This window comes from Ceratotherium simum, chromosome X (assembly GCF_057802395.1).
Source record: "Ceratotherium simum simum isolate JZ-2026a chromosome X, ASM5780239v1, whole genome shotgun sequence".
Taxonomy (NCBI): Eukaryota; Metazoa; Chordata; class Mammalia; order Perissodactyla; family Rhinocerotidae; genus Ceratotherium; species Ceratotherium simum.
The window spans coordinates 91,018,308-91,044,776 of NC_141940.1; the positions used below are offsets into that span (position 1 = coordinate 91,018,308).

The 26,469-nt window shown below is 39.6% G+C and overlaps 2 protein-coding genes across 2 annotated transcripts in view; both read left to right on the forward strand.

Annotated features, from left to right (window-relative positions):
• The window catches only part of LOC101398697 (uncharacterized), a 727,039-nt gene that overhangs the window by 465,433 nt on the left and 235,137 nt on the right, over positions 1-26,469 (forward strand).
• SLC9A7 (solute carrier family 9 member A7) overlaps positions 3,659-26,469 on the forward strand; it is a 163,642-nt gene continuing 140,831 nt past the window's right edge. The window contains exon 1 of the mRNA XM_087427197.1: positions 3,659-4,057. Within this exon, the coding sequence (XP_087283323.1) occupies positions 3,739-4,057 (319 nt within the window). The 5' untranslated portion in view covers positions 3,659-3,738. The remainder of the gene's footprint in view (positions 4,058-26,469) is intronic.

Below are 26,469 nucleotides of genomic sequence, written 5' to 3' on the forward strand. Positions count from 1 at the left end.
TCCCTCCATTGTCACTGTTGACTCAGCTGTCCTAGAGGGATTGCCTATTGGCTATGGTGTGAGAGAATGGAGAAAAGAAAATTGGCATACTTCCCTACTTTCCCTGAACAGTAGGAGATCTATTTCCTGCTCTTCTTGGTGCTCTCTCTGTCCATGTCCATGCCCCATTCTGGGTTTTGGTTTGCCTTCAGTCCAGTCCAGTGGATACCGGAGAGAAAAAATGGTAAACTCACTGCCAGTTCAGTTTTACTTCAAATTCTGGTGTTCTTCCTCTTTACTTGGTACAATTTATTTTTTAGAGAACTCAAATAGTTGATCTATGCATTCTGTTCAGGTTTTATTAGTTGCATTCAGTGGGAAAGAATGGGTTAAGTGTGATTATTCTGTGTTAGCTGGAATCAGAACCCCTGCATTGTATAGGTTAGTTTCCATATATAAATGTGTATAGACAATGGAGTGTTTTCTTTGTTGTATATTTGTGAATAGTTGGGACTACTATTTTCATACTTTACCTGAGGCAACTACTTTATACTATAAATACTCTTCTGGTTATCTATTGGTATGAGAGAAATCACCTTCAAACTTAGTAGCTTAAAAAAAATCAATCATTTTATTATCTCACAGTTTCAGGCATTGATTAGTCTCAGTTAGGTGGTTCTTCCCTGGGGGTTTCTCAAATGTTTACAGTAAGATGGTGGCTGGGAATGAAATAATTTAAAGGCTCACTCATTCATGTGTGTGGCATTAGGGCTGGGAACATTAAAAATGCTGGGGCTCCTGTGGTTTCTGTCTCTATTGCTATGTGGTCTCTACATGGTTTCTCCAGTATGGCAGCTTCAAGGTAGCTAGATTTCTTTTTAAAAATTTTCCAGTCTTTTTGAGATATAATTGACATATTATAACATTGTGTAAGTTTAAGGTGTATAACGTGTTGATTTGATACACTTATATATTGCAATATGATGACCACCGTAGTGTTAGCTAACATCTCCATCATGTCACATAATTACCATTTCTTTTTTGTGGTGAGAAAAATTAAGATCTACTCTCTTAGCAACTTTCAAGTATATAGTACAGTATTGTTATCTATAATCACCATGCTGTGCATTAGATCCCCAGAACATTTTATCTTATAACTGGAAGTTTGTACTCTTTGACCAACATCTCCCCATTTCCTCACCCCCCAGCCCCTGGTAACTACCATCTTACTCTGTTTCTACAAGTTGGACTTTTTTAGATTCCACATATAAGTAAGATCACGCAGTATTTGTCTTTCTCTGTCTGACTTATTTCGCTTAGCATAATGTCCTAAAGGTCCATCCGTGTTGTTGCAAATGGCCGGATTTCCTTCTTTCTCATAGTTGAATAATATTCCATTGCGTGTGTGTGTGTGTGTGTGTGTGTGTGTATGTGTGTGTATATATATACATAAAATCACATCTTATTTATCCATTCATCTATTGACAGGCACTTAGGTTGTTTCTATGTCTTGGCTATTATGAACAATGCTGCAATAAACACGGAAGGGCAGATATATCTTCGATATCCTGTTTTCATTTCCTTTAGATATATACCCACAAGTGGGATTCCTGGATCATATGGTAGTTCTATTTTTAATTTTTTGAGGAAACTCTATACTGTTTTCCATAGTGGCTGTACCAATTTACATTCCCACCAACAGTACACAAGTGTTCCCTTTTTTCCACATCCTCGCCAGCATGTGTTATCTCTCGTCTTTTCGATAATAGCCATTCTAACTGGTGTAAGGTGATATCTCATGTGGTCTAGATTTCTTACACGGAAGTTCAGGGCTCTGTGAGTGTAGAGCAAGAGAGAGAGAAAGAGCCAGGCAGGAACTAGATTGCCTTTTATGACCTAGCTTCACAAGTCACACAGTCTCCATTGCCACATTGTGTTCTTCGAGGCAGTCACAAGGGTCTACCAAGGTTCAAGGGGGAGGGAACATAGATGCTACCTCTTGATGGGGGAATGGCAAGTTCTGGAAGAGCATGCGGAACTGGAAACACTGTTGTGGGCATTTTCGGAAAATCTGCCACATTTACTAAGAAGTTGGTACTTTTAAGGTAGCTCCTGAGTTGCCCTCAGTGTCAGCTATAGAGAGAAGCTGTGTCCTTGACTTTTGGGAACCCGAGAGGATGTATATTAACTATTATGATCAATATAGCCAGTTTTCAGCAAATATGCATTTCAGTGAGTCCCCAGAAATTAGATCAAGTTTTCCCACTGTTGTATAACTTTCTCTGTGATTATTCAAGTTTTTAGTGTTTGCAATTTCATTGGGAACATGCATGGAACTTCAAGATACATGGATTTTTGCAGGGTCTGAGAGACGACAGTCTGGAGAAATAGGGAAAGAAGGTAGCTACAAGAGATTCCCCTACTGTAAAGAAGGTACTAAGCAGGCGTGGCAGAGTGTTCACCCAGAGGGGAACTAGGAAGGCTGCAGTGCTCCAGATCTTTCCTAATGCCGTCTATACCCTACTATTCCTCCTGTTAGTTAGGCATTGCTTTATTCAATGAATCCTCTTAAAAATGCAAACTCCACTGGGAGAGAAAACACGGACAGTTGGTACAGATTTCAGTGTAGCTCAATACACACTCTTGAGCACAGTGCTAGGCACTGGGAATTCAGTGATTAATAATTTGATCTCTCTTTTTCTTCCTTGACCTGAGGAACAAGGTGGATTGAAAATTCTAGTTCCTGAGGATGTGTTCCAAGAGGCTTTATCCTCCAGAGTCCACTTTATAATTTTTTTCTCCAGAGCTGGGCCTGGTCCTAAGGATCATTCAAAGACCCCCTGGCCTACCAAAAGGTCAAGATAAAAGGGCCACCAGGGTTATCCGCTCCCAGGACCACCTGCTGCTCATCTACCTGGAATGGCAAGTGTTCAGTTCCTTCTGGTTCAACTCGCTTCCCCAAGAGGGTTAGTTACACAGTCCAGAATAAGAAGTCAGTCTATTCTCCAAGTGGTGAAGGAGATATTTTAACCTTCTCTCCTCATTCCAACCCCTTATCGGTCCTCATTTTGGGTCAGACTAGAGCAGAGGTTTGAAGGAAGCTTGGGAGATTCTGCGAAGCCGGAGAGCTGGAAGAGACTGTGAGAGATGTGGAGAGGTGTAGTGGGTAACGTGGCTTCGCAGCTCCTCGCTTCTCTCAGAGCCCCCACTATACTGGGCCCAGGGCGGCTACACACTGGCCTGAGATCAACCACTTCGCGGTGGCCCCAGAGACAGGACTCGAAACCGCACCGCGCGCGAATCCAAACTGATGCTCCTGCCAGGGACGGGCGACCTCTGGCGTCCCGTTTAGGAAGCCGGGCGGCGACTGCCCATGAACCTGCCCCTGGACCCCAGACGGCCTGGCCAGGTACGCCAGGGCCGGCTGAGGAGCGCAAAGAGGAGAGGGGCCGACGGCCCGGGCCAGGGCTCGGAGGGCAGCCGCCGACGCCGCTCGTGTGGCCCGCATGGCGCGCGGCGCAGCGCGGTGCGGCGCGGCGGGGGCGAACAGGTGCGCGGGCGGGGGCGGTGCTTGGGGATCCTGCGCACTGCACGCGCCCCTCCCCCGCGCGGCTCCGGCGCAGCTCCCGCCCCGGCGCGAGCTGGGGGAGGAGCTGCGGCGGCCGCGGCCACTCGGGCAGGTCGGCGGCGCCGCGGGAACCCGCCGACGGCGCGGGCGACTGGTCCCTGCGCTCGGGAGGCGCGTGCGGCCCTGGGGCCATGGAGCCTGGTGACGCGGCGCGCTTTGGCCCGGGGCGGGCGGCCCGGGCGTTGCCACCGCGGCTGCTGCTGCTGCCGCTGCTGCTGGGTCGGGGGCTGTGTTCCGCGGCCGCGGCCTCCTCCTCTGGGGCGGCGGCCCAGGACAGCAGCGCCATGGAGGAACTCGCCACGGAGAAGGAGGCGGAGGAGAGCCACCGACAAGACAGCGTGAGTCTGCTCACCTTCATCCTGCTGCTAACGCTCACCATCCTCACCATCTGGCTCTTCAAGCACCGCCGGGTGCGCTTCCTGCACGAGACCGGGCTGGCCATGATCTATGGTGAGCACCTCCTGCCCGCGCCCACCACCCCGACACCCCTCGGGCCGCGCGGCCGCCGCGCTCCCCCTGCGCTGCGCGGTGCTCCCCCTTCACTTGCCAACGTGTTTCTTTTCCGTTTCCCGCTGCGACGCTGTTGGTTCCCAAGGTCAACTGTCTGCATTTTCTGGCTTTCTATTACCGTTAAAAAGAATTTCACCCCATTTCAGTGTTTCTTTATCGGGGAACCAGGGAAATGAAAGGCACGGAGGTGGCCCGGTTATGTTTCAGTTTCGCCCCCCATCGTGCCCCCGGCCTCCTCGCCCCAGTTCAGCTCAACGGGGTGTGTGTGCCGGGGCGGGAGGTGGGTGACTTCCCAGGGGACTGCGCCACCCCAGGAGGCAGCCCACAGTGAGGTTGGGGCGAGGGCTGAGGGTTTTTTGGCTTGAGGATGAGCTGGTGGGGCCTGGTGGATGCCACATCCATGATCAACCTAGGTGGGTACTGTGGGAGATCAAAATTGGCCACGCTGAAATCTATCTCTTTACCTTGATTATTTTCTCTGATGGACATTTGACCTCCCCCAAACTGCCTAAAGGAATTTAACTCTGGGTGTAGACAGACTGGCAGGGTCCTCGCTAAGCCCATTCTTAACAAAGTTCTGTTTACCAAATATTTACATTTGTAAAGGTATCTCCCTCTGTGTAGTGGGAAGAGGGGGGAATGACCTTATCTGTGAAAACTCTTATCAGGACGGAAGAAGAAGATTTAAATCTACATATTCTTGATTACTGTAATTCCTGTCTCTCCGACCACATTCTCTATAGGTGGCAAAGCATTGTCTGACAAACATTTACTTTTCCCCCTTTATGTAAATTGTCTTCTTCTCCTCTGAAATCCCAAAATACCACCCACCCCCCAACATCCTCCTTTGTCTTTAGCTGAAGATGGTGTTTAAGACCAGAATCTCTGCTATTGTGTTGAGAAACTCAGTTTCCCTGGTTTCTCCCATGTATACATGTTTTTAAACTTGGTATTATTTTCTCCTGCTAACCTGTCTTGTTAATTATTTGGCCAGCCAGAAGAACCTTAAGGGAAAGGGTGGAGGGGAATTCTCCCTCTTCCCTGACAGTACCCACTTCTGAGATCTGTGTTCTCTGGTCTCTTGTTAGTCAAGGCGGAGCCCGAAGCGCTGTGAAGGGTGAGCGTGGTCCAGGATCCAGAGTGGGGCGCTGCCAAGTCGGGCCTAGTCAGGGAGAAGGGCACGCCTCCCACCCTTAGGTCCAGGTGGGAAGTTATACCCAGTTACTTGCCATCTCTGAGCGAAGAGGAGCTTGTATGTTCCTCAGATCATAAGATGGATGTGACTTTGAAGATACATTTATGAGTGCACGAAGAGGAAAAGTGGTGGTTTTAATTCTAGAGTCAGCCTTTTGTTGTGAAGGGTGGGCTGATGCCACCATCCTTTTCTGGATTTAATGATACACGTGTGTTACATTCACCATGGTCAGCACAAATCTTCTGTTATTACAGTTAGCCATAATCGGAATCAACCCTCTTTCCCTCCTAGGCTCCTTGACCTCCGACTGCCATCGTGACTCCAAACTGGAGCCAAGTATTCTCTTGTTGAATTTAATTCAGTGGAGGTAGGGCCCAGGTCGGCATCCTCATGTGAAGTAGATCCACACACTTCATGACTGTGCCCAATAGGGAACATTTTACTTCATCACTTTTACTGGAGAGATCTCTCCACTCAATTTCCATTCACAGTTCCCTGATAGAGAATGGAAAGCAGACACCTTAATCTTTAATGTGAAAATTGGCCCTTGACTCTGGGCCTTGCTTCTCATGGCTCTTGATTGGTTGTTGACAGCCTGGGCTCATGGCCACCAAGCTTAGGAAGTGCTTGAGAGCCTTCTAGTTTTAAAGAGGTAGTGACCTAAACAGATCTTGAATTGAAACAGGACCAGGTCTAAAACTGAGTTTGATTATTGCAAATTACAGGTGTGAACACAAACTTTGGCCTCAATACCTGGTCATTTTTGAGCTCTGTGGTATGTGTCAGTCTGTGACAAATGACTGATACCAGGGCTGCAGGTAAGCTAGGAGATTTCCTAAGCACATAGCAGAGTGGGGAGTTGAAGTACGTGGTCATTTCAGGCATTTGACTCTGAGCTATAATGTAAATGAAGATTGCCTTTATATGTATGTATATAGATGGCCATGAAAATATTTTTATTTTATAGCCCCTAGATCCAATTCATTAAAGTACAGTGTGAGATACTTTTAGAAGGTAAATTTGACAGGCTGGTAAATACATGCTCAAGTGCGTGGAAAATAAATGGGGATTTAAAAATGTATTTTCTGGGGGTACTCCATGTTCTTAGGAGCTTAGTCACCTTTATCTTAAGGCTTGAAAACAACAGTGGAATTTTCCTTTGCTGATATGTACTTTTAAAACTCATCTCAATCTTTTAGTCATCGGGGCCGTGCTACAGTGTGTGTTTCATTTTGCGTTACTGAAATCTGGTTTAATTGATGATTGTTCAGAAAAGGCAACATCATCTGATAGCATTCTGTGTAATTTTGTTCTAAGTCTTTGGGTTTTAGTGTTACTTTGAAATGTATTAAGAAATTTAGTTTGTCAATATGTGATGTCCTAGGTTATGCCAAATATTAATGTTTTGATGTTGATTGCCTGTAATTGTGAGAAAACCTTTCTTTCTCTGAGGGATATTTACTCTTCTGTTTCAAGCCCTCTCCAATCTGAATTCTAATGTCACTTCATTAGCTAATTATTCATTATATGCTGAAGACTATTGGGATAGGGATTCTGATAAAAAAAATTTAGTATGAAAATCTTTGAATACTTAAGTGGATGCAGTACAGATTTTCAAGACTTCTCTTTTTTCGTAATAAGAAATCAGATTTCATTTCTCGATATCAGTAGAGGAAGTGAGTAATTGTCCTGTTGCCTCTGAGTAATAAAGGACAAAAAGACCCAAGGAAACATTTAAGTGTCTGCTGTGTGCTGGGTGCCCAGCTTAATTTCTGGAGGTAAACAAGTTAACTTTTAAATGTCGGCAAATTTTGATGAGCGAAAGAGTTCAACTGTGAATTTCAAAACTCTTTACTTTGAAATTTAAAAAAAATCTAATTTCTGCCCCTTTTTAGATATTTAAGTGGCACTTTAATCTGAGAGAGAAGGCTTTAATATTTAAAATAAGTTGTGATATATATAGTAATATATTAAAATAAATTGTGATGGAATATATTTACTGATCTAGTCATAAAATATCTCCGGAAGGACGTGCAATAGACTAGTGACATTGGTTTCCTTGACGGGGGGGGGAACTAGGTGGCTGTAACATAGGAGTGCGAGGGAGACATTGCTGTGTACCCTCTTGTGCTTTTCGATTTTTGAACTGTGGAAGTGGAATCACCTAGTAGTGTGTCCATGCCTCCATTCTGTGGTATTTGTGATGGCATTTTAAGATGCTCCTCAAATCATCCAGTTTGATGTCCACTTTAACCTATTTAAATCACGTTATGTTATCAATTTTCTGTGACCTTTCAACTGTTGACTGTACCCATGGAACTTCTGGAGCCCTGTGCCTGGAATGGAGAGAAAATGGGCAAAGGGAGAGATTTTCCTTCCCTCGCTCCTTCTTTTTATTCTATTATCCCCAAAGAATAGTTGATATTACATTAGGAGTGATATGCACAAATAGATCCCATAATAAGCACATGCTTGGGGGCAAAGGACCTAAGGACAATAAGAGACACATTGTGAATGCTTACATTTAAATTGAAAAGAACTTCCCCACCCACTGAGGGACAGTTATAAGCATTCCTCCCTGACAACAACCCAGGCAGCTACAAGGGAAGATGACCACAGACCTGACTCTCCAGAGAAGTTGAAAGCAGCCCCCTAGACCCTGCGGTGGGAGCGGCACTACAGCGGGCAGGGCGCTTGTATGGCGCCAGTCTAACCTGTTTTGTCAGGGCAGGGAGCTCCAAGCTGTCTGGCTCTGTACGTGATTAAGCGCTGTCCTAAAGTTACTGTGGCCAGCACGTCCGTGCAGCAGAAATAGCAAGTATTTGAGGCAGGGAAAGGTGGTATAAACAGACTGTGTCAGTTAATTGTGGTTCTCTCATGTGTACAGTAGTTCCACTTCCCCCGTAATGTTTTTGTGACAACTGACATGAGTCCAAAATACCTAACTTGGCCATGCTAGCCTACCACCTGCTTCATGCTTCACCCTCCTCCCAGCCTATCAGCTTTCCAAGTACGTGTTGGTCAGCCCCTCCAGGTTCTGTGGACCAAGATCTCACTGTTGCTTGGAGCTGGGTTGCTAAGCACAGCCTGAGGGTGGGTTCATAGGCAAAGTCTGTAAGGGGAAAAGATGACTTTTTGCGGTAGCATGAAATTAACATTTGAGCCTGTGAGCAAACCTTTCAAAACTACCCTCTTCCTGGTTAATGGGGAGGCCTCATTTTTTTAAGAGCCCCTCACTTTGGCTTCAGTTTGGGGCAGCCCCATATGGTCTCGCTTTGGTACCAGATCCCCTGGGTTCAGATGCTGGCTCTGTTACTTATAAAGCTGTATAACATTGGGTAAGCTCTCTGAGCCTTAGTTTTCTCTTTTCAGAAGTGGAGACAATGTCACTCACCTCACAGGATTATTGTATTACTGAGATATTATAAAGGTTAAGTGCAGTGTCTGGTGCTTAAACATTTGGTAAATATTGGTTCTCATTCTCACTTTAGACTTGCTGGTTCTTTGGCCAGCTTTGGCTACTTAAGGTTCATTCAGTAGAGGCCTCTGTAATTTTAAAATGCATTAGGATACAGTTAGTGGGGGTGAGGAGAGTTGTAATTTTTTTTTGGTGGGCCATTTGTTAATACCTGAGAAATTTACAATCTATCTACCCTACTTTTTTATCCAGCAGTCTCAATTCTTGGACTTGATCCTTCAGAAATACTTGCAGTAGCATGCTACCTTATATAGACAGCAATATTTGTTGCAGCAGAAATAAGTTGCAATATTCGTCAAAAAGGGACTGGTTAGGGCCAGCTCCGGCTGCCTAGTGGTTAAGTTCGACATGCTCTGCTTCCACAGCCCAGGTTTGGTTCCCAGGCACTGACCTACACCACTCGTCAGTGGCCATGCTGGGACAGCAGCCCACATACAAAATAGAGGAAGATTGGCAACGGATGTTAGCTAAGGGTGAATCTTCCTCAGCAAAAATAAAAAAAGAAAAGAAAAAAGGGAGTGGTTAAATTACAGCACATTCTTGCTAAGGAATACTATGCAGCTGGTAAAAAGATGTTTTGAGATGTCCTTTTAAGGCAGCTGTCCACTCAGTGTTGTGGGAAAAAACAAGGCACAGAGCAGTATGTATAGTATTATCTCATTTATTCTTTAAAAAATTGTATAATGCATGTATATAAACATGATGTATATGCATTTATGTATGATGTGTGCTTCGCTGGAAGGATACACAAACTTAGCAGTGGTTATCCTTTGGGAGTGGTCCCAGTTGTTGGGAGACAGAGAGGAGAGATGTTACTTTTCCCTTTATACTCTTCTAAATGGCCTGAAATTTCTATGACACTGACACATTACTTTTGCAATTGAAACATTGTTCAAAAATAAAGCAGACAACTTTTATATAGCAAAAAAATGCATTAGAAAAGAAGATTATAGTTATGTGGTTAGGTAGCATTAGTTATTTAAAAGTTATAAATGGAAGTAAAATGTGTCTTAAAATTAGAAAAATGACATTTCCTGAAAGCATTTCTTAGAACTTTCAGAAGTTAACTTTTTTGAAATGATGTAATTAGAAAATCACCATTTCACAAACTCCAGTGATAATTGATTTGGACAAGGATTTTTGATGAATTCCAGAGCCATAGGTGAGAGGTTGTTGGGGAACATGGTACGTGCATGGTCCTGAGTGTTACCCCACAGATTCCTTGCTTATTGCAAAGGAAAGAAGATACCTTTACAGTGGAGAGGTCTGACAGTCACCATCTTATAACCAAGTCACCAAATTTATCTTTGCTCCTTGTGGAACTGTCTGCTATTATGTGCCTCCTGATATGATGCAGTAGGAAGCATACAGCTTTACCTATGTAGTATTTCAAATGTTTCTTCTGAGTCTAATCAAGGTTTTAGGCACATCTTCGAGTTACAGGAAATATAGGGGATAGAGAAACAAGTTATAAAATACCACATGAAAACAAGTAGACATATCCAGAATATGGGACAATCTACAAGACAGTTGTCCTGGTTTCTTCAAAAAGTCTGTCAAGGGAAACAAGAAGGCAGGATAAGTGTTTGTTAGGAACTGAACTGTGTCCCCCCAAATTCATACATTGAAGCCTAATACCCAGTGTGATGGTATTTGGAGGTGGGGCCTTTGGGAGGTAATTAAGTTTAGATGAGTTCATGAGGGTGGTGCTTCCATGATGGGATTAGTGCCCTTATAAGAAGAGGAAGAGACCAGAGCTCCCTGTCTGTCTGCCATGTGAGGATATGGAAAGAAGGCAGCCATCTACAAGCCAGGAAGAGGGCCCTAACCAGACACTGAATCTGCCTTCACCTTGATCTTGGACTTCCCAGCCTCCAGAACTGTGAGAAATAAATGTTTGTTGTTGAATCCACCCAGTCTATGGTATTTTGTTATAGTAGCCTGAGCAGATTGAGACAGTGTTCTAAGTTAATGGAGACCAAAGAGAAATAACCAAATACTATCCAGGAAACTTGACTGGCTTCTGGTTCATGAAAATGAACTATAAACATGTTTTGGGGACAAGGAAGGATATTTGAATGTGGACTTGGTATTAGATGATATTAGGGAATTACTGTTATTGTTCTTAGGTGTGATAATTGAGGTTATATAGGAGAATGTACTTATTCTCTGGAGATGTAGGATGAAGTATTTAGAGGTGAAGAGGATGAGCCCTAATGTACGCAGTTTACTTTCAAAAGTTCATTAAAAAAATACACGCACCACATATATAGAGAAAACAAATATGGCAAAACACTAGCAATTGTTAAATCTAGGTGGTGGGTAAAAAGGTGTGCTTTATACTCTTCTTTCAACGTTTTTTGGATGTTTTGAAATTTTTATTAAAATAGAAGATTGGAGAAGATCTTAACCTCCTTGTCAACCTGTTAGCTGGTAACTTGTTAACCTTCCTGCCTGAAAGGTTGTACAGATGAGGCTGTATACAAACTGTCTGTTACTCTCATTAAAGTCTTTCTGACACTGAATAACGCTGTTTGACGTTAGTTTACATGAGATGTTAGGCTTACATGACTTGAGAATCAGTAACTTCTTTCTAATTTCATTTTTTTGTTTGATTTTTAAGTTCACATGTCTTTTGAAAAATTGCCTCTGTTCCACTTACAAGATAATATGTTAGGAGATTTTTCTCTTTTGGTTAGAGAATGCTAATGTGGATATTTGTATTGGGGTAATGCTAGCTGTTATAACAGACCAACCCCAAATTTCAGTGGGCTAATGTAAGAAAACTTCATTTTTTACTCATGTTGGGCTGGTGCAAGAGTCTGGCAGGTGGCTCTCCATGTGGTGATTCAGGGACCAGGTGCCTTCCATCTTGTGGCCGCCCCATCCCTTAGGGCCTTGGAATCCTCCCCCTTCAGCCAATGAAGGAGGAGAGAAAAAGAGGGTCATGTGGGGAAGACTTATGTGCTAAGCCTGGAAGTGTTGTGCATTGCTTTGCCCGATTCTGTTGGGCAGAACTTGGTCACGAGGCCACATCTAACTGGAAGAGAGGCAGGGAAATGTAGTGCAGCTGGAGGAAGAGGAACAGGTTTGGAAAGCAGCCAGCCAATCTCTAACGCAGTATTTGATGAGTACTTTGTCATACATAATCTGGAAAAGAGAAATAGTAGGATTTGCATGTGGGTGTTTTAGGTGGGGAGGCCGGTAGAGCTGGATCTGTCAGGCTCTCGGGTCTCTCCACTCTTACTATGCTGATTGTCACCGGCATGTCATAGTCTCCTGGAGAGCTTTTCCAAAATATATTAGAATGAAAGCCCTGTGTAGGCAGGAATGTCTGTCTTTTGTTTGCTGCTGTCTCCGCTGCCCCTAGAACAGTACCTGACACAGAGTAGGTGCTATGGAAATACTTGTTTAATGGATTCTATTTTGTCTGACAAAAAAGAAGATGCTGTAACACTGCCTTGCATTAAAGGTCCTTCCTTCAAGTTCTTGTGCCTCAGATTCACACTGACAGTGAAGGTTCTGAGAAGGAAACCTTTGTGTGTGAAAACGTCTGCCTGAATCACAGCGAACTGTTTGAGGAAGGAGGATGAAGGGATAGGTGAGTATATGTTTGCAGAAAATTGTGTATTTAGCTGATAAGCCACATGGTGTTTTTTTTTATTGTGGTAAAATATGTATAACATAAAATTTGCCATTTTAATCATTTTTAATTTCACAATTCACTAGCATTAACAACATTCATAAAATTTTGTGACCATCACCACTATTTCCAAAATTTTTTCATCGCCCCAGACAGAAACTCTGTACTCATTAAGCAATAATGCCCCATTCCTCCCTCCCCTCAGCCCCTGATAACCTCTAATCTACTTTCTGTCTCTATGAATTTGCCTGTTCTAGTTATTTCATGTAAGTGTATTCATATAATATTTGTCCTGACTTATTTGTATCTGTCTTATTTCACTTAGCATATTTTCAAGGTTCATCCATGTATATGAACTTCATTCCTTTCTATGGCTGAATACTATTCTATTGTATATATACACCATATTTTATTTATCTGTTCATCGGTTCATGGACACTTGAGTTGTTTCCACCTTTTGGCTATTGTGAATAATGTTGCTTTGAAGATTCACATACAAATATCTGTTTGATTCCCTGTTTTCAAATTCTTTTGAGTATATACCTAGAAATGGAATTGCTGAGTCATACGGGAATTCTGTGTTTAACTGTTTGAGGAACTGCCATACTATTTTTCACAGCAGCTGCAATATTTTACATTCCCTCCACAATGCACAAGGATTCCAATTTCTCCATGTCCTCTCCAATACTTGTTCTTTTCTGTTTTTTTTTTTTAATAGCCACGCTAGTAGTTGTGAAGTGGTAGCTTATTATGGTTTTGCCTTGCATTTCCCTAATGACTACTGATGTTGAGCATCTTTTCATGTGCTTATTGGCCATTTGTACATCTTCTTTGGAGAAATGTTCATTCAAATCCTCTGCTCATTTTTAAATTGGTTTTTTTTTTGTTGTTGTTGAGTTGTAGGAGTTCTTTATATATTTTGGATATTAATCTCTTATCAGATATATGATTTGCAAATATTTTCTCCTATTCCATGGGTTGCATTTTCATTCTATGATAGTGTCCTTCTATGCATAATTTTTGAAGTTCAATTTATCTATTTTTTCTTTTTTTGCCTATGCTTCTGGTATCATATCCAAAAAATCATTGGCAAATCCAGTGCCATGAAGCTTTCCCCCTATGTTTTCTTTGAAGAGTTTTATAGTTTTAACTCTTAAATTAAATATTTGATCTGTTTTGAGTTAATTTTTGTGTATGGGGTAAGGTAAGGATCCAAATTCATTCTTTTGTCTGTTGATATCCAGTTACCCAGCACCATTTGTTGAAGAAACTGTCTTTTCCTCATTGAATGGTCTTGGCACCCTTGTCAAAAATCAGTAGACCGTAGATGTGAGGGCATATTTCTAGGCTCTCAATTCTATTCCATTGATCTATATGTCTGTTCTTTTGCCAGTATCACACTGTTTTGATTACTGTAGCTTTGTAGTAAGTTTTGAAATTGGGAAGTGTGTGTCTTCCAGCTTGGAAAATGTGAGTCCTCCAAGTTTGTTCTTTTTCAAGATTGTTTTGGCTGTTCAGAGTCCCTTGATATTCAATATAAGTTTTAGGATGGGTTTTTCCATTTCTGCAAAAAAACACCATTGAGATTTTGATAGGGATTGCATTGAGTCTATATATTGCTTTGGATAGCCTTGTCATCTTAATGATTTTAAGTCTTCTAATCCATGAACACAGGTGTCTTTTCATTTATTTAGGTCTTTGATTTCTTTCAGCAATGTTTTCTAGTTCTCAGTGTACAATTCTTGTACCTCCTTGGTTAAATTTATTCACAAGTCTTGTTTTTTTTGGGGGGAGGGTTGAGGAAGATTGTCACTGAGCTAACATCTGTGCCAGTCTTCCTCTATTTTGTATGTGGGATTCCGCCACAGCATGGCTTGACACGTGGTGTGTAGGTCCACACCCAGGATCCAAACCTGTGAACCCTGGGCCGCTGAAGTGGAGCTCGTGAACTTAACCACTACGCCACTGGGCCAGCCCCAGTCATTTATTCTTTTTGGTGCTATTGTAAATGGAATTGTTTTCTTAATTTCCTTTTTGGATTGTTCATTGCTAGTATATAGAAATTTCACTGTTTTTTTTTTTTTGGTGTTGATTTTGTATCCTGCAACTTTGTTGAATTTGTTTATTATCTCTAACAGTTTTTTTGTGGATTATTCAGGGTTTTGTACATATGAGATCATGTCATCTGTGAATGGAGATAGTTTTACTTCTTCCTTTCTAATTTGGGTGTGTTTTATTTCCCCTTCTTGCCTATTGCCTAGTTGCTCTGGTTAAAACTTCCAGTACTGTGTTGAATAGAAGTGGTGAAAGCAGACATCTTTGTCTTGTTCCTAATCTTAGAGGAAAAAGTTTCAGTCTTTCACTGTTGAGTATGATGTTAGATGTGGGTTTTTCACATATGGCTTTTATCATGTTGAGAAAGTTCCTTTTTGTTTCTAGTTTGTTGGGTGTTTTTATCACGAAAAGGTATTAGATTTTGTCAAATTCTTTTTCTACATCAGTTGAGATGATTATGTGGATTTTTTTCCTGCATTCTATTAATGTGGTGTATTACATTGATTGACTTTCATATATTGAGCCACTCTTGCATTCCTGGGATAAATTACATTTGGTCATGGTATATAATCCTTTTAATATGCTGCTGAATTTGGTTTCCTAGTATTTTGTTGAGGATTTTTGAATCTATATTCATAGGGAATATTGGTCTGTAGTTTTCTGTTCTTATCATATGTTTCTCTTTCTTTGTTATCAAGATAATGCTGGCCTCATAGAGTCAGGAGGTGTCCACTCCTCCTCACTTTTTTGGAAGAGTTTGAGAAGGATTGGTGTTAGTTATTCTTTAAATGTTTAGTAGAATCTACTAGTGAAGCCATGTGGTCCTGGGCTTTTCTTTGTTGGGAGGTTTTTGATTACTGATTCAATCTCCTTACTTGTTACAGGTCTATTCAGATTTTCTATTTCTTCTTGAGTCAATTTTGATAGTTTTTGTGTTTCTGGGAATGTGTGTTCATTTCATCTAGGTTACCTAATTTGTTGGTGTACAGTTGTTCATAGTATTCTCTTATAATCCTTTTTACTTCTATAAAGTTGGTAGTAATGTCTCCTTTTTCATTTCTGATTTTAGTAATTTGAGCTTTCTGTCTTTTTTTCTTAGTTATCCTAGCTACAGTTTGTCAATTTGGTTGATCTTTTCAAAGAACCAACTTTTGGTTTCGTTGATTTTTTTCCTTCTATTCTTTATGTCATTTATCTCCTCTCTAATCTTTATATTTCCTTCCTTCCACTGGCTTTGGGTTTGGTTTGCTCTTCTTTTTCTAGTTTCTTAAGATGTACAGTTAAGTTACTGATCGGGATCTGTTTTTTTCTTTTTTGTGAGGAAGATCAGCCCTGAGCTAACATCCATGCCAATCCTCCTCTTTTTGCTGAGGAAGACCGGCCCTGAGCTAACATCTATTGCCAATCCTCCTCCTCTTTTTTTTCCCCTCTTTTTCTCCCCAAAGCCCCAGTAGATAGCTGTATGTCATAGTTGCACATCCTTCTAGTTGCTGTATGTGGGATGCCGCCTCAGCATGGCTGGACAAGCGGTGCCTCGGTGTGTGCCCAGGATCCAAATCCCAGGCCGCCAGTAGTGGAGAGCACGCACTTAACCACTAAGCCATGGGGCTGGCCCCAGGGATCTTTTTTTTAATGTAGGCATTTTGGGCTGTGAATTTCTCTCTGAGTACTGCTTTAGCAGCATCTCATAAATTTTGGTATGTTATGTTTTTATTTTCATTTGTCTGATTTCATTTTCATTTTCTAATTTTCGTTGTGATTTCTTCTTTGATCCATTGGTTGTTTAAGAGTGTGTTGTCTAATTTCCACACATTTTTGAGTTTTTCATCTGTTATTGATTTCTAGTTCATTCCGTTGTGGTTGGAAAAGATACTTTGTATAATTTCAATCTTTTTAAATTTATTAAGGTGTGTTTTGTGACGTAAGTTATGGTCTATGTTGGAGAATGTTCCAAATGTACTTGCGAAGAATGTGTATTCTGCTGTTGTTGGGTGGAGTGTTCTGTATGTGTCTAGTAGGTCCATTTGGTTTATAGCATTGTTCAAGTCCTCCAATTCTTTGTTGATCTTCTGTGTGGTTGTTTTATATATTATTGATAGTAGGTTATTGAAGTCTCCAGCTATTAATGTTAGAACTGTCTATTTCTCCCTTCAATTCTGTCAGTTTTTGCTTCTTGGGGGGCTCTGTTTTTAGATGTGTATATGTTTGTTAATGGTTATACCTTCTTGATGGATTGAACGTTTTATCTATATGTAATATTCTTATTTGTCTATTGTAGCTTTTTTTTTTTTGGCTGAGGAAGATTCATCCTGAGCTAACATCTGCTGCCAATCTTCCTCTTTTTGTATGTGAGCTGCCACCACAGCGTGGCCACTAACAGATGAGTGGTGTAGGACCACTCCTGGGAACCAAACCCGAGCCACTGAAGCGGAGTGCGCCAGACTTAACCACTAGGCCACCGGGGCTGACCCATATTATAACGTCTTTTAACTTAAAATCTTTTTTGTCAGATAACAGTACAGCCATCCCATCTCTCTTGTGGTTACTATTTGCATGGACTTTTACCATCCTTTTACTTTCAGCCTCTTTGTGTCTTTGTATCTAAAGTGAGTCTCTTGTAGACAGTGTATAGATGGATATGTTCTTACCCATTCTGTCAATCTCTGACTTTTAATTGTAAAGTTTAATTCATTTACATTTAAAGTAATTACTGATAAGGTAAGATTTCTACCACTTTGCTATTTGTTTTCTGTATGTCTTTTATGGTTTCTGTTCCTCAATTCCTCCATTTCTGCCTTTTTTGTATTTAGTTGATTTTTTTTATAGTGTACAGTTTTGATCCTCCTCTTCTTTCCTTTTTTGTATATTTTTAGTTGTTTTCATAGTGGTTGTCTTGGAGATTTCCTTTAGCATCTTAAACTTATAACAACCTATTTTGAATAATACCAACTTAGTTTCAATAATATACACACACTCTACTCCTATACATCTATTTCTCTCCCTTTATATTGTTATTGTCAAAGATTACATCTTTATACATTATGTGCCCATTAACATAGATTTATAATTATTGAAATTGCCTTTTTAATCATATAGGGAAAAAAAAGAAGAGTTACAACCCAAAAGTTTTTACATTTACCTGTGTTCTTTACTTTTTTATATAGCTTTGAGTTACTGTTTAATGTCCTTTCATTTCCAGCCTGAGGGACTCCTTAAGCATTTCTTATAGAGCAAGTCTCCTTATAAGGAACTCCCTTAGCTTTTGTTTATCTAGGAATGTCTTAATTTCCCATTCATTCTTTTTTTTTTTTTTTTTTAATTTTTTGTTTATTGCAGTAACATTGGTTTATAACATTGTAAAAATTTCAGGTGTACATCATTGTACTTCTATTTCTGCATAGATTACATCATGTTCACCACCAAAATACTAATTACAACCCATCACCACACACATGTACCCAATTATCCCTTTCACCCTCCTCCCTCCCCCCTTCCCCTCTGGTAACCACCAATCCAATCTCTGTCCCTATGTGTTTGTTTATTGTTGTTATTATCTACTACTTAATGAAGGAAATCATACGGTATTTGGCCTTCTCCCTCTGACTTATTTCACTTTGCATTATACCCTCAATGTCCATCCATGTTGTCACAAATGGCTGGATTTCATCGTTTCTTATGGCTGAGTAGTATTCCACTGTGTATATATACCACAGCTTTTTTATCCATTCGTCCCTTGATGGGCACTTAGGTTGCTTCCAAGTCTTGGCTATCGTGAATAAGGCTGCAATGAACACACGGGTGCATGTACCTTTGCAAATTGGTGTTTTCAAGTTCTTTGGATAAATACCCAACAGTGGAATAGCTGGATCATATGGTAGTTCTATCGTTGATTTTTGAGGAATCTCCATACTGTTTTCCATAGTGGCTGCACCAGTTTGCACTCCCACCAGCAGTGTATGAGAGTTCCTTCTCTCCACAACCTCTCCAACACATGTTGTTTCCTGTCTTGTTAATTATAGCCATTCTGACGGGCGTGAGGTGATATCTCATTGTAGTTTTGATTTGCATTTCCCTGATAGTTAGTGATTTTGAACATCTTTTCATGTGTCTGTTGGCCATCTGTATATCTTCTTTGGAGAAATGTCTGTTCAGGTCTTTTGCCCATTTTTAACTGGGTTGGTAGTTTTTGTTGTTGAGATGCATGAGTTCTTTATATATTTTGGAGATTAAGCCCTTATCAGATGTATGGTTTGCAAATATCTTCTCCCAATTGTTAGGTTGTCTTTTCGTTTTGTTGATGGTTTCCTTTGCTGTGCAGAAGCTTTTTAGTTTGATGGAGTCCCATTTGTTTATTTTTCTATTGTTTCTCTTGCCCGGTCAGATGTGGTGTTTGAAAAGATGTTGCTAAGACTGATGTCGAAGAGCGTACTGCCTATGTTTTCTTCTAGAAATTTCACAGTTTCAGGTCTTACATTCAAGTCTTTAATCCATTTGGAGTTAATTTTTGTGTATGGTGTAAGGTAAGAGTCTACTTTCATTTTTGCATCTGGCTATCCAGTTTTCCCAACACCATTTGTTGAAGAGACTTTCTTTTCTCCATTGTATGTTCTTGGCTCCTTTGTCAAAGATTAGCTGTCCATAGATGTGTGGGTTTATTTCTGGGCTTTCGATTCTATTCCATTGATCTGTGTGTCTGTTTTTGTGCCAGTACCATGCTGTTTTGGTTACTATAGCTTTGTAGTATATTTTGAAATCAGGGAGTGTGATACCTCCAGCTTTGTTCTTTTTCTCAGGATTCCTTTAGCTATTCGGGTCTTTTGTTGTTCCATATAAATTTTAGGATTCTTTGTTCTATTTCTGTGAAAAATGTTGTTGGAACTTTGATAGGGATTGCATTGAATCTATAGATGGCTTTAGGAAGTATGGACATCTTAACTATGTTAATTCTTCCAATCCAAGAGCATGGAATATCTTTCCATTTCTTTGTGTCTTCTTCAATTTCTTTCAGAAATGTTTTATAGTTTTCGGTGTACAGATCTTTCACCTCTTTGGTTAAGTTTATTCCTAGGTATTTTATTCTTTTTGTTGCAATTGTAAATGGGATGGTATTCTTAATTTCTCTTTCTGCTACTTCGTTGTTAGTGTACAGAAATGCAACTGATTTTTGTATGTTGATTTTGTATCCTGCAACTTTCCCATATTCGTTTATTACTTCTAAAAGTTTTCTGGTGGATTCTTTAGGGTTTTCTATATATAAAATCATGTCATATGCAAATAGTGACAGTTTCACTTCTTCCTTTCCAATTTGGATCCCTTTTATTTCTTTCTCTTGCCTGATTGCTCTGGCTAGGACTTCCAATACTATGTTAAATAGGAGTGGTGAGAGTGGGCATCCTTGAAACTAGAAATCAACTATAGGAAGAAAATCAGAAAAGCCACAAATACATGGAGATTAAATAAAATGCTACTGAACAACAACTGGGTTAATGAAGAAATCAAAGAAGAAATCAAAAAATACCTGGAGACAAATGAAAATGAAAATACGACATGCCAGAATTTATGGGATACAGCAAAAGCGGTTCTAAGAGGGAAGTTTATAGCAATACAGGCCTATCTCAACAAACAAGAAAAATCTCAAATAAACAATCTAACAATACACCTAAAGGAACTGGAAAAAGAAGAACAAACAAAGCCCAAAATCAGTAGAAGAAGGAAATAATAAAAATCAGAGCAGAAATAAATGAAATAGAGACCAAAAACAATAGAAAAATTAATAAAACCAAGAGCTGGTTCTTTGAAAAGATCAACAAAATAGACAAACCTTTAGCTAGACTCACCAAGAAAAAAAGAGAGAAGGCACAAATAAGTAAAATCAGAAATGAAAGAGGAGAGGTTACAACAGACACCTCAGAAATACAAAAGATTATAAGAGAATACTATGAAAAACTATATGCCAACCAATTTGACAATCTGGAAGAAATGGATAAATTCTTAGAGTCATACAACCTTCCAAAACTGGATCAAGAAGAAGTAGATAATTTGAATAGACCAATCACCAGTAAGGAGATCGAAACAGTAATCAAAAACCTCCCCAAAAATAAAAGTCCAGGACCAGACGGCTTCCCTGGTGAATTCTACCAAACATTCAAAGAAGACTTAATACCTATCCTTCTCAAACTCTTCCAAAAAATTGAGGAGGGGGGGAAGCTCCCTAACTCATTCTCTGAAGCTGACATTACCCTGATACCAAAACCACACAAGGACAACACAAAAAAAGAAAATTACAGGCCAATATCACTGATGAACATCGATGTGAAAATCCTCAACAAAATACTAGCAAATCGCATACAACAATACGTTAAAAAGATTATACACCATGATCAAGTGGGATTTATTCCAGGGATGCAGGGATGGTTTAACATTCGCAAATCAATCAACGTAATACACCACATTAATAAAATGAAGAACAAAAATCACATGATCATCTCAATAGATGCAGAGAAAGCATTTGACAAGATCCAGCATCCATTTATGATAAAAACTCTGAATAAAATGGGTATAGAAGGAAAGTACCTCAACATAATAAAGACCATATATGAGAAACCCACAGCTAATATCATCCTCAATGGTGAAAAACTGAAAGCTATCCCTCTAAGAACAGGAACCAGACAAGGATTCCCATTCATTCTTGAAGGATAGTTTTACCACATACATAATTATTAGTTAACAGTTTTTTCTTTCAACACTTTAAATATGTTATCCCACTTTCTTTCTGGCCTCCAAGGTTTCTGCTGAGAAATCAGATTTCATCTTATTGAGGATTCCTTGTATGTGACAAGTCACTTCTCTTTCCTGCTTTCAGGATTCTCTCTTTGTCTTTGTCTTTCAACACTTTGATTATAATGTGTCTCACTGTGGATCTCTTTGAGTTTACCATGCTTGGAGATTGTTGAGCTTTTTAGAAGTGTAGATTCATCTATTTCATCAAATTTGTGAAGTTTTCGGCCGTTATTTCTTCAAATATTCTTTCTAACCCTTTCTCTCTGCTTCTGGGACTTCCATAATGCATATGTTGGTCCTATTGATGGTGTTCCACAGGTCCCTTATGCTCTGTTCACTTTTCTTCATTATTTTTTCTTTCTGCTCCTCAGACTTGATAATTTCAATTGTCCTAGCTTCACATTTGCTAATTCTTCTGCCTGCTCAAATATTCTGTTGAGTCCCTCTAGTCAATTTTTTATTTCAGTTATTGTACTTTTCAGCTCCAGAATTCTAATGCTTCTTTTTTTATAATTTCTGTCTCTTTATTGGTATTCTCATTTGGTCATATATCATTTTCCTGGTTTCCTTTATTTCTTTGTCCACGGCTTCTTTTAGCTCTTTAGGCATATTTAAGATAGTTGATTTAAAGTTTTTGTCTAATATGTCCAGTATCTCAGCATCTTCAGGCAGGAGTGTTTGCTTGTTTACTGTAAGCCTTTGACTTTTTTCCAGAGTTCTGACAAAATTGGTTCTGACAGTTTCTGCTTATTTTGTGGTGTTTCTGTGGAGGGATGGAAGTTTGAAGCTGCTTACTCCATCATTTTACTGATGTTCCTCACCACATTGTGTTTCTAAAAAATTAAAATTCTGTATATTTTCAGAGACACTACAATCTCTGGGAAAGACAGTGTTAAGCCTTGTGTTTTGTTAAACTTGTTTACCATGTTACTAAGATAGTAAAAGTCCTGGGGGTAGTCTTTTAAATTTTATTGTGGGCTCCTATCACATGTTTTTGCTGAGAAGCTGGAAAGGGAGAAAATTCTAATTAGGGGGTAAGTGATCATATTTAGAGTTTAAATTTATACTCAACAAATTGCTTCTTAATCCTCCTCCCATATCTACCTCTAAAACACATTTTAGGTAAAATCATATTTGCCTCAAATTGTCTTGGGTTATTAAACATGTTGATTCACAGATTACTCTGTGTTGAGTGTAGAACTAACTAGGTGTAGCAGAGGCTTTGGTTACGTCACAATATCCATTCTCCCTTTCATCCTTCTAATAGAACCCTGATTTTTAACTCAGTGTATTTCTGTGCAATGAAAACACTGCATTTCCTGTCCTCTCTTGCAGTTAGGTGTGGTCATATGACCAAGTTCTGGCTAAAGATTAGAAGAAGTGTTGTGTGGGATTTGTGCAAAGTATCCTTAAAAGGAAGGGAGCATGCCCTTCTGCCATGCCTCCTGTCTTCTTGAATGTGGATGTTATGGCCAGAGCTCCAGCAGCTGTATTGGATCAAGAGGTAACCCTGGGAATAGAAGGCACTTCTGGAAATTCAATAAGATAGATGGAGCTGGGGTCTCTGATAGCATAGAGCTGCTGTGCCAGGCTTGGACTGCATACTTCTGGACTCCTTATAAGTGAGGGAGAAATGGGTCTTTATTTGCTGTTGAACCTAATTGTAACTTTTACACCAGGCTCTGAGCTCCACTTGGAACTTGGGTGTGACATATGGGGCTGTTTCTAGGACCTGATGCAGACGTTCATGACTACAATGGATATGACACTGCTTGGGATTCTAGTGGAGGATGAAGAGTAGACAGTACAGGTCCAGAGGAAGGGTTTGAGGAGAGGATTAAGATTTAAAGTACCATTTATATTTGGTAACTGTTTTGGACATCTGATGACCACCCACACATTTGATGATTTGCTAGAAAGACTGATGGGATTCAGAGACATTTGTAGTCACAGCTATGATTTATTACAGTGAAATGATACACAACAGGATCAGCAAGGGAAAAAGACACAATGAGTGGAGTCTGGAAGAGTCTGGATGTGGGCTTCCAAAGTTCTCCCTTAGGGGATTAGAGGTGGGGTTTCATAGAACAAGCTTCTTCCTCTGGCAGTTAAATACAGCAACACATGCACAGTGTTTCTGCCTAGGGAGGCTTGCTTAAGACTTAGACATTTTTATTGGGGGCTGTTCAGGCACTCGCTGAAATTTCTGACTCCCAGAAGGAAAGTAGGTGTTCACCATAAATCACATTTTCAAAAACAGTCTAGCCAGCATAGTATGGCAGAATTCAGTGTACCAAGCACACAAAACAACCTTATCAATTAGTAGCATGGGGAATATTTTACGGACCAAGTTCCCAGGAGCTATTGCAAGGATCAGTTATGCAAGCATGCCCTCCTAGAGAGAGCAACATCAGGCCTATTATGTTAACTTTTTCCTGCAAAATAACATGTGCTGTCAACTGTCTGTTAGCTTTTTGTGTTCCTGAGGCTTCTTCAGTTTCATCCACACTCTTATTTTTAAAATCATTACTTTATTTACATTTATTTTATTTTTTAAATCATCACAAGTAAAATTGACTTTTGAGGTACAGTTTTATAAATTTTAACATACGTATAGGTATGTACAACCACAACCACAATCAAGATGAACACTAGTTCCATCACCCTAAAACACTCTTCCATGCTGCCATCCCGCCCTGACAACCACTGATCTGTTCTCCATCACTGTAGTTTTGTCTTTTCAAATATGTTGTCGAAATGAAATCTTTCAGTATATAACCTTTTGGGATTAGCTTTTTCACTCAGCATAACGCCTTCGAGATTCACCCATGTTGTTGCATGTATCTATAGTTAGCTCGTTTTTATTGCTGAGTCAGATTGCATTTTATGGATATACCACAGTTTGTTTATTCGCTTGCCAATTGAAGGACATTTGGGTTGTTTCCAGTTTTTTGTGATTGTGAATAGAGCTGCTATAAATATTAGTTTACAGGTTTTTGTGTGAATGACTTTTCATTTTTCTATGGTAAATACCCAGGAATGGGATTCCTGGGTCATAGGGGAAGTATATGTTTAACTTTATATGGAAACTGCCAAACTGTTTTCTATAGTGGCTGTACGTTCCAACTAGCAACGTGTAAGAGTTCTAGTTGCTCCACATTCTCTTCAGCACTTAGTATTGTATTTTTTATTTTAGCCATTCTAATAAATGTGTAGTGGTATCTCCTTGTGATTTTAATTTGCATTTACCTAATGTTGAACATCTTTTCATGTGCTTATTTGCCATTCACATATCCTTTTTGGTGAAGTCACTATTCAGATCTTTTGCCCATTTTCTAATTGTATTGTTTGTTTTCTTACTTTGAATTTGAGAGTTCTTTATATATTCTGGATGCAAGTCCTTTGTTAGATATGTAATTTGCAAATATTCTCTCCTAGTTTGTAGCTTGTTTTTTCATTATCTTAGGAGTGTCTTTTGCAGAGGAAAACTTTTAAATTTTGATGCAATCCAGTTCATCAACTTTTCCTTTTTATTGATTGTGCTTTTGGTGTCATATCTAAAAACTCTTCACAACTCAGGTCTAGAAGTTTGTCTCCTAAAAGTTTTATGGTTTTGCATTTTATATTTAGATCTATGATTTATTTTGAGTTAGTTTTTGTATAAGGTATGAGGTTTAGGTTGAGGTTCTTTTTTTACATATGGATGTTTAATTGTTCCAACATTTTTGTTGAAAAGATAATCTTTTCTTCATTGAATTACTTTTGCAACTTTGTCCAAAATCAATAGCTCATATTTGTGTGGATATATTTCTGGACTTTCTATTATGTTCCACTGATCTCTGTATCTAGCTTTTTGCCAATACCACAGTGTCTTGCTTACTACAGCTTTATAGTGGGTCTTAAAATTGGGTAATGTGAGTCGTCCAACTTTCTTCTTTTTCAGAATTGTTTTAGCTGTTCTAGTTCAAATCTTCTATATTCTTAATGATTTTGTATGTAGTTCTATCAATTCTTTACTGCAATCAATTTTAGAACATTTTCATAACCCCAGAAAGAAACTCTGTACCCATTAGCAGTCACACCCCATTTTCCCCCAACCCCTCCAGCCCTAGACAACTGCCAGTCTACTTTCTGTCTGTATCAATTTGCCTATTTTGGACATTTCCTATAAATAGAATTATGTAATATATGGTCCTTTGTGACTGGCTTCTTTCACTTAGCTTAATGTTTTCAAGATTCATTCATGTTGTAGCATGTATCATTTTATTTTATAGCTGAATACTATTCCACCATATGAATATACCACATCCCTTTGGTTGATGGAAATTTGGGTTATTTTCATTTTTTGGCTATTATGAATAATGTTCTGCAAACATTTGTGTACAGGTGTTTGTGTGGACATATGTATTCTTTTTCTTTGGACATATGTTTTCATTTCTCTTGGGTCTATACCTACAAGTTCAATTGCTGGGCATCCTTTTACTTTTGACCCATTTATGTCTTTATATTTAAAGTGATTTGCTTGTAGGCAGCATGTAATTGGGTCTTGCTTTTTTAAAAAAATCTAATCTTATAATCTCTGCCTTTTATTGGGATTTTTTGATGTGATTATCAATATGGTTATTTTGAATTTGTGATCTTGCTATTTGTTTTCAGTTTATCCCGTTTGTTCTTTGTTCTCTTTTCCTACTTGTCTGCCTTCTTTTTGATTACTCAGGTATTTTTAAAATCCATTTTATTTCCTTGTAGCTTATTAACCATAACTCATTGTTTTGTTATTTTAGTTTTTGCTTCAAGATTTATAGTATGCATCTTTAACTTATCACAGTCTGCCTTGAAGTGACATTATACCACTTCACATTTAGTATAAGGATTTTACAATAGTATACTTCCATTTATTCTCTCTAAGCCTTTATGTATTTTTCCTATGCATTTTACTTTCACATGTTATAAACCCCACAATCCATTGTTATTACTTTTGTTTAAACAATTATCTTTTAAAGACATTTAAATAATAAGAGAAAACTCATATATTTACATATATAAGAATATTTTGGGGCCGGCTCCGTGGCTTAGCGGTTAAGTGCGCGTGCTCTGATGCTGACGGCCCGGGTTCGGATCCCGGGAGCGCCCCGAGGCACCACTTCTCCGTCCAACGCGAGGCCGAGTCCCACGTACAGCAACTGGAAGGATGTGAACCT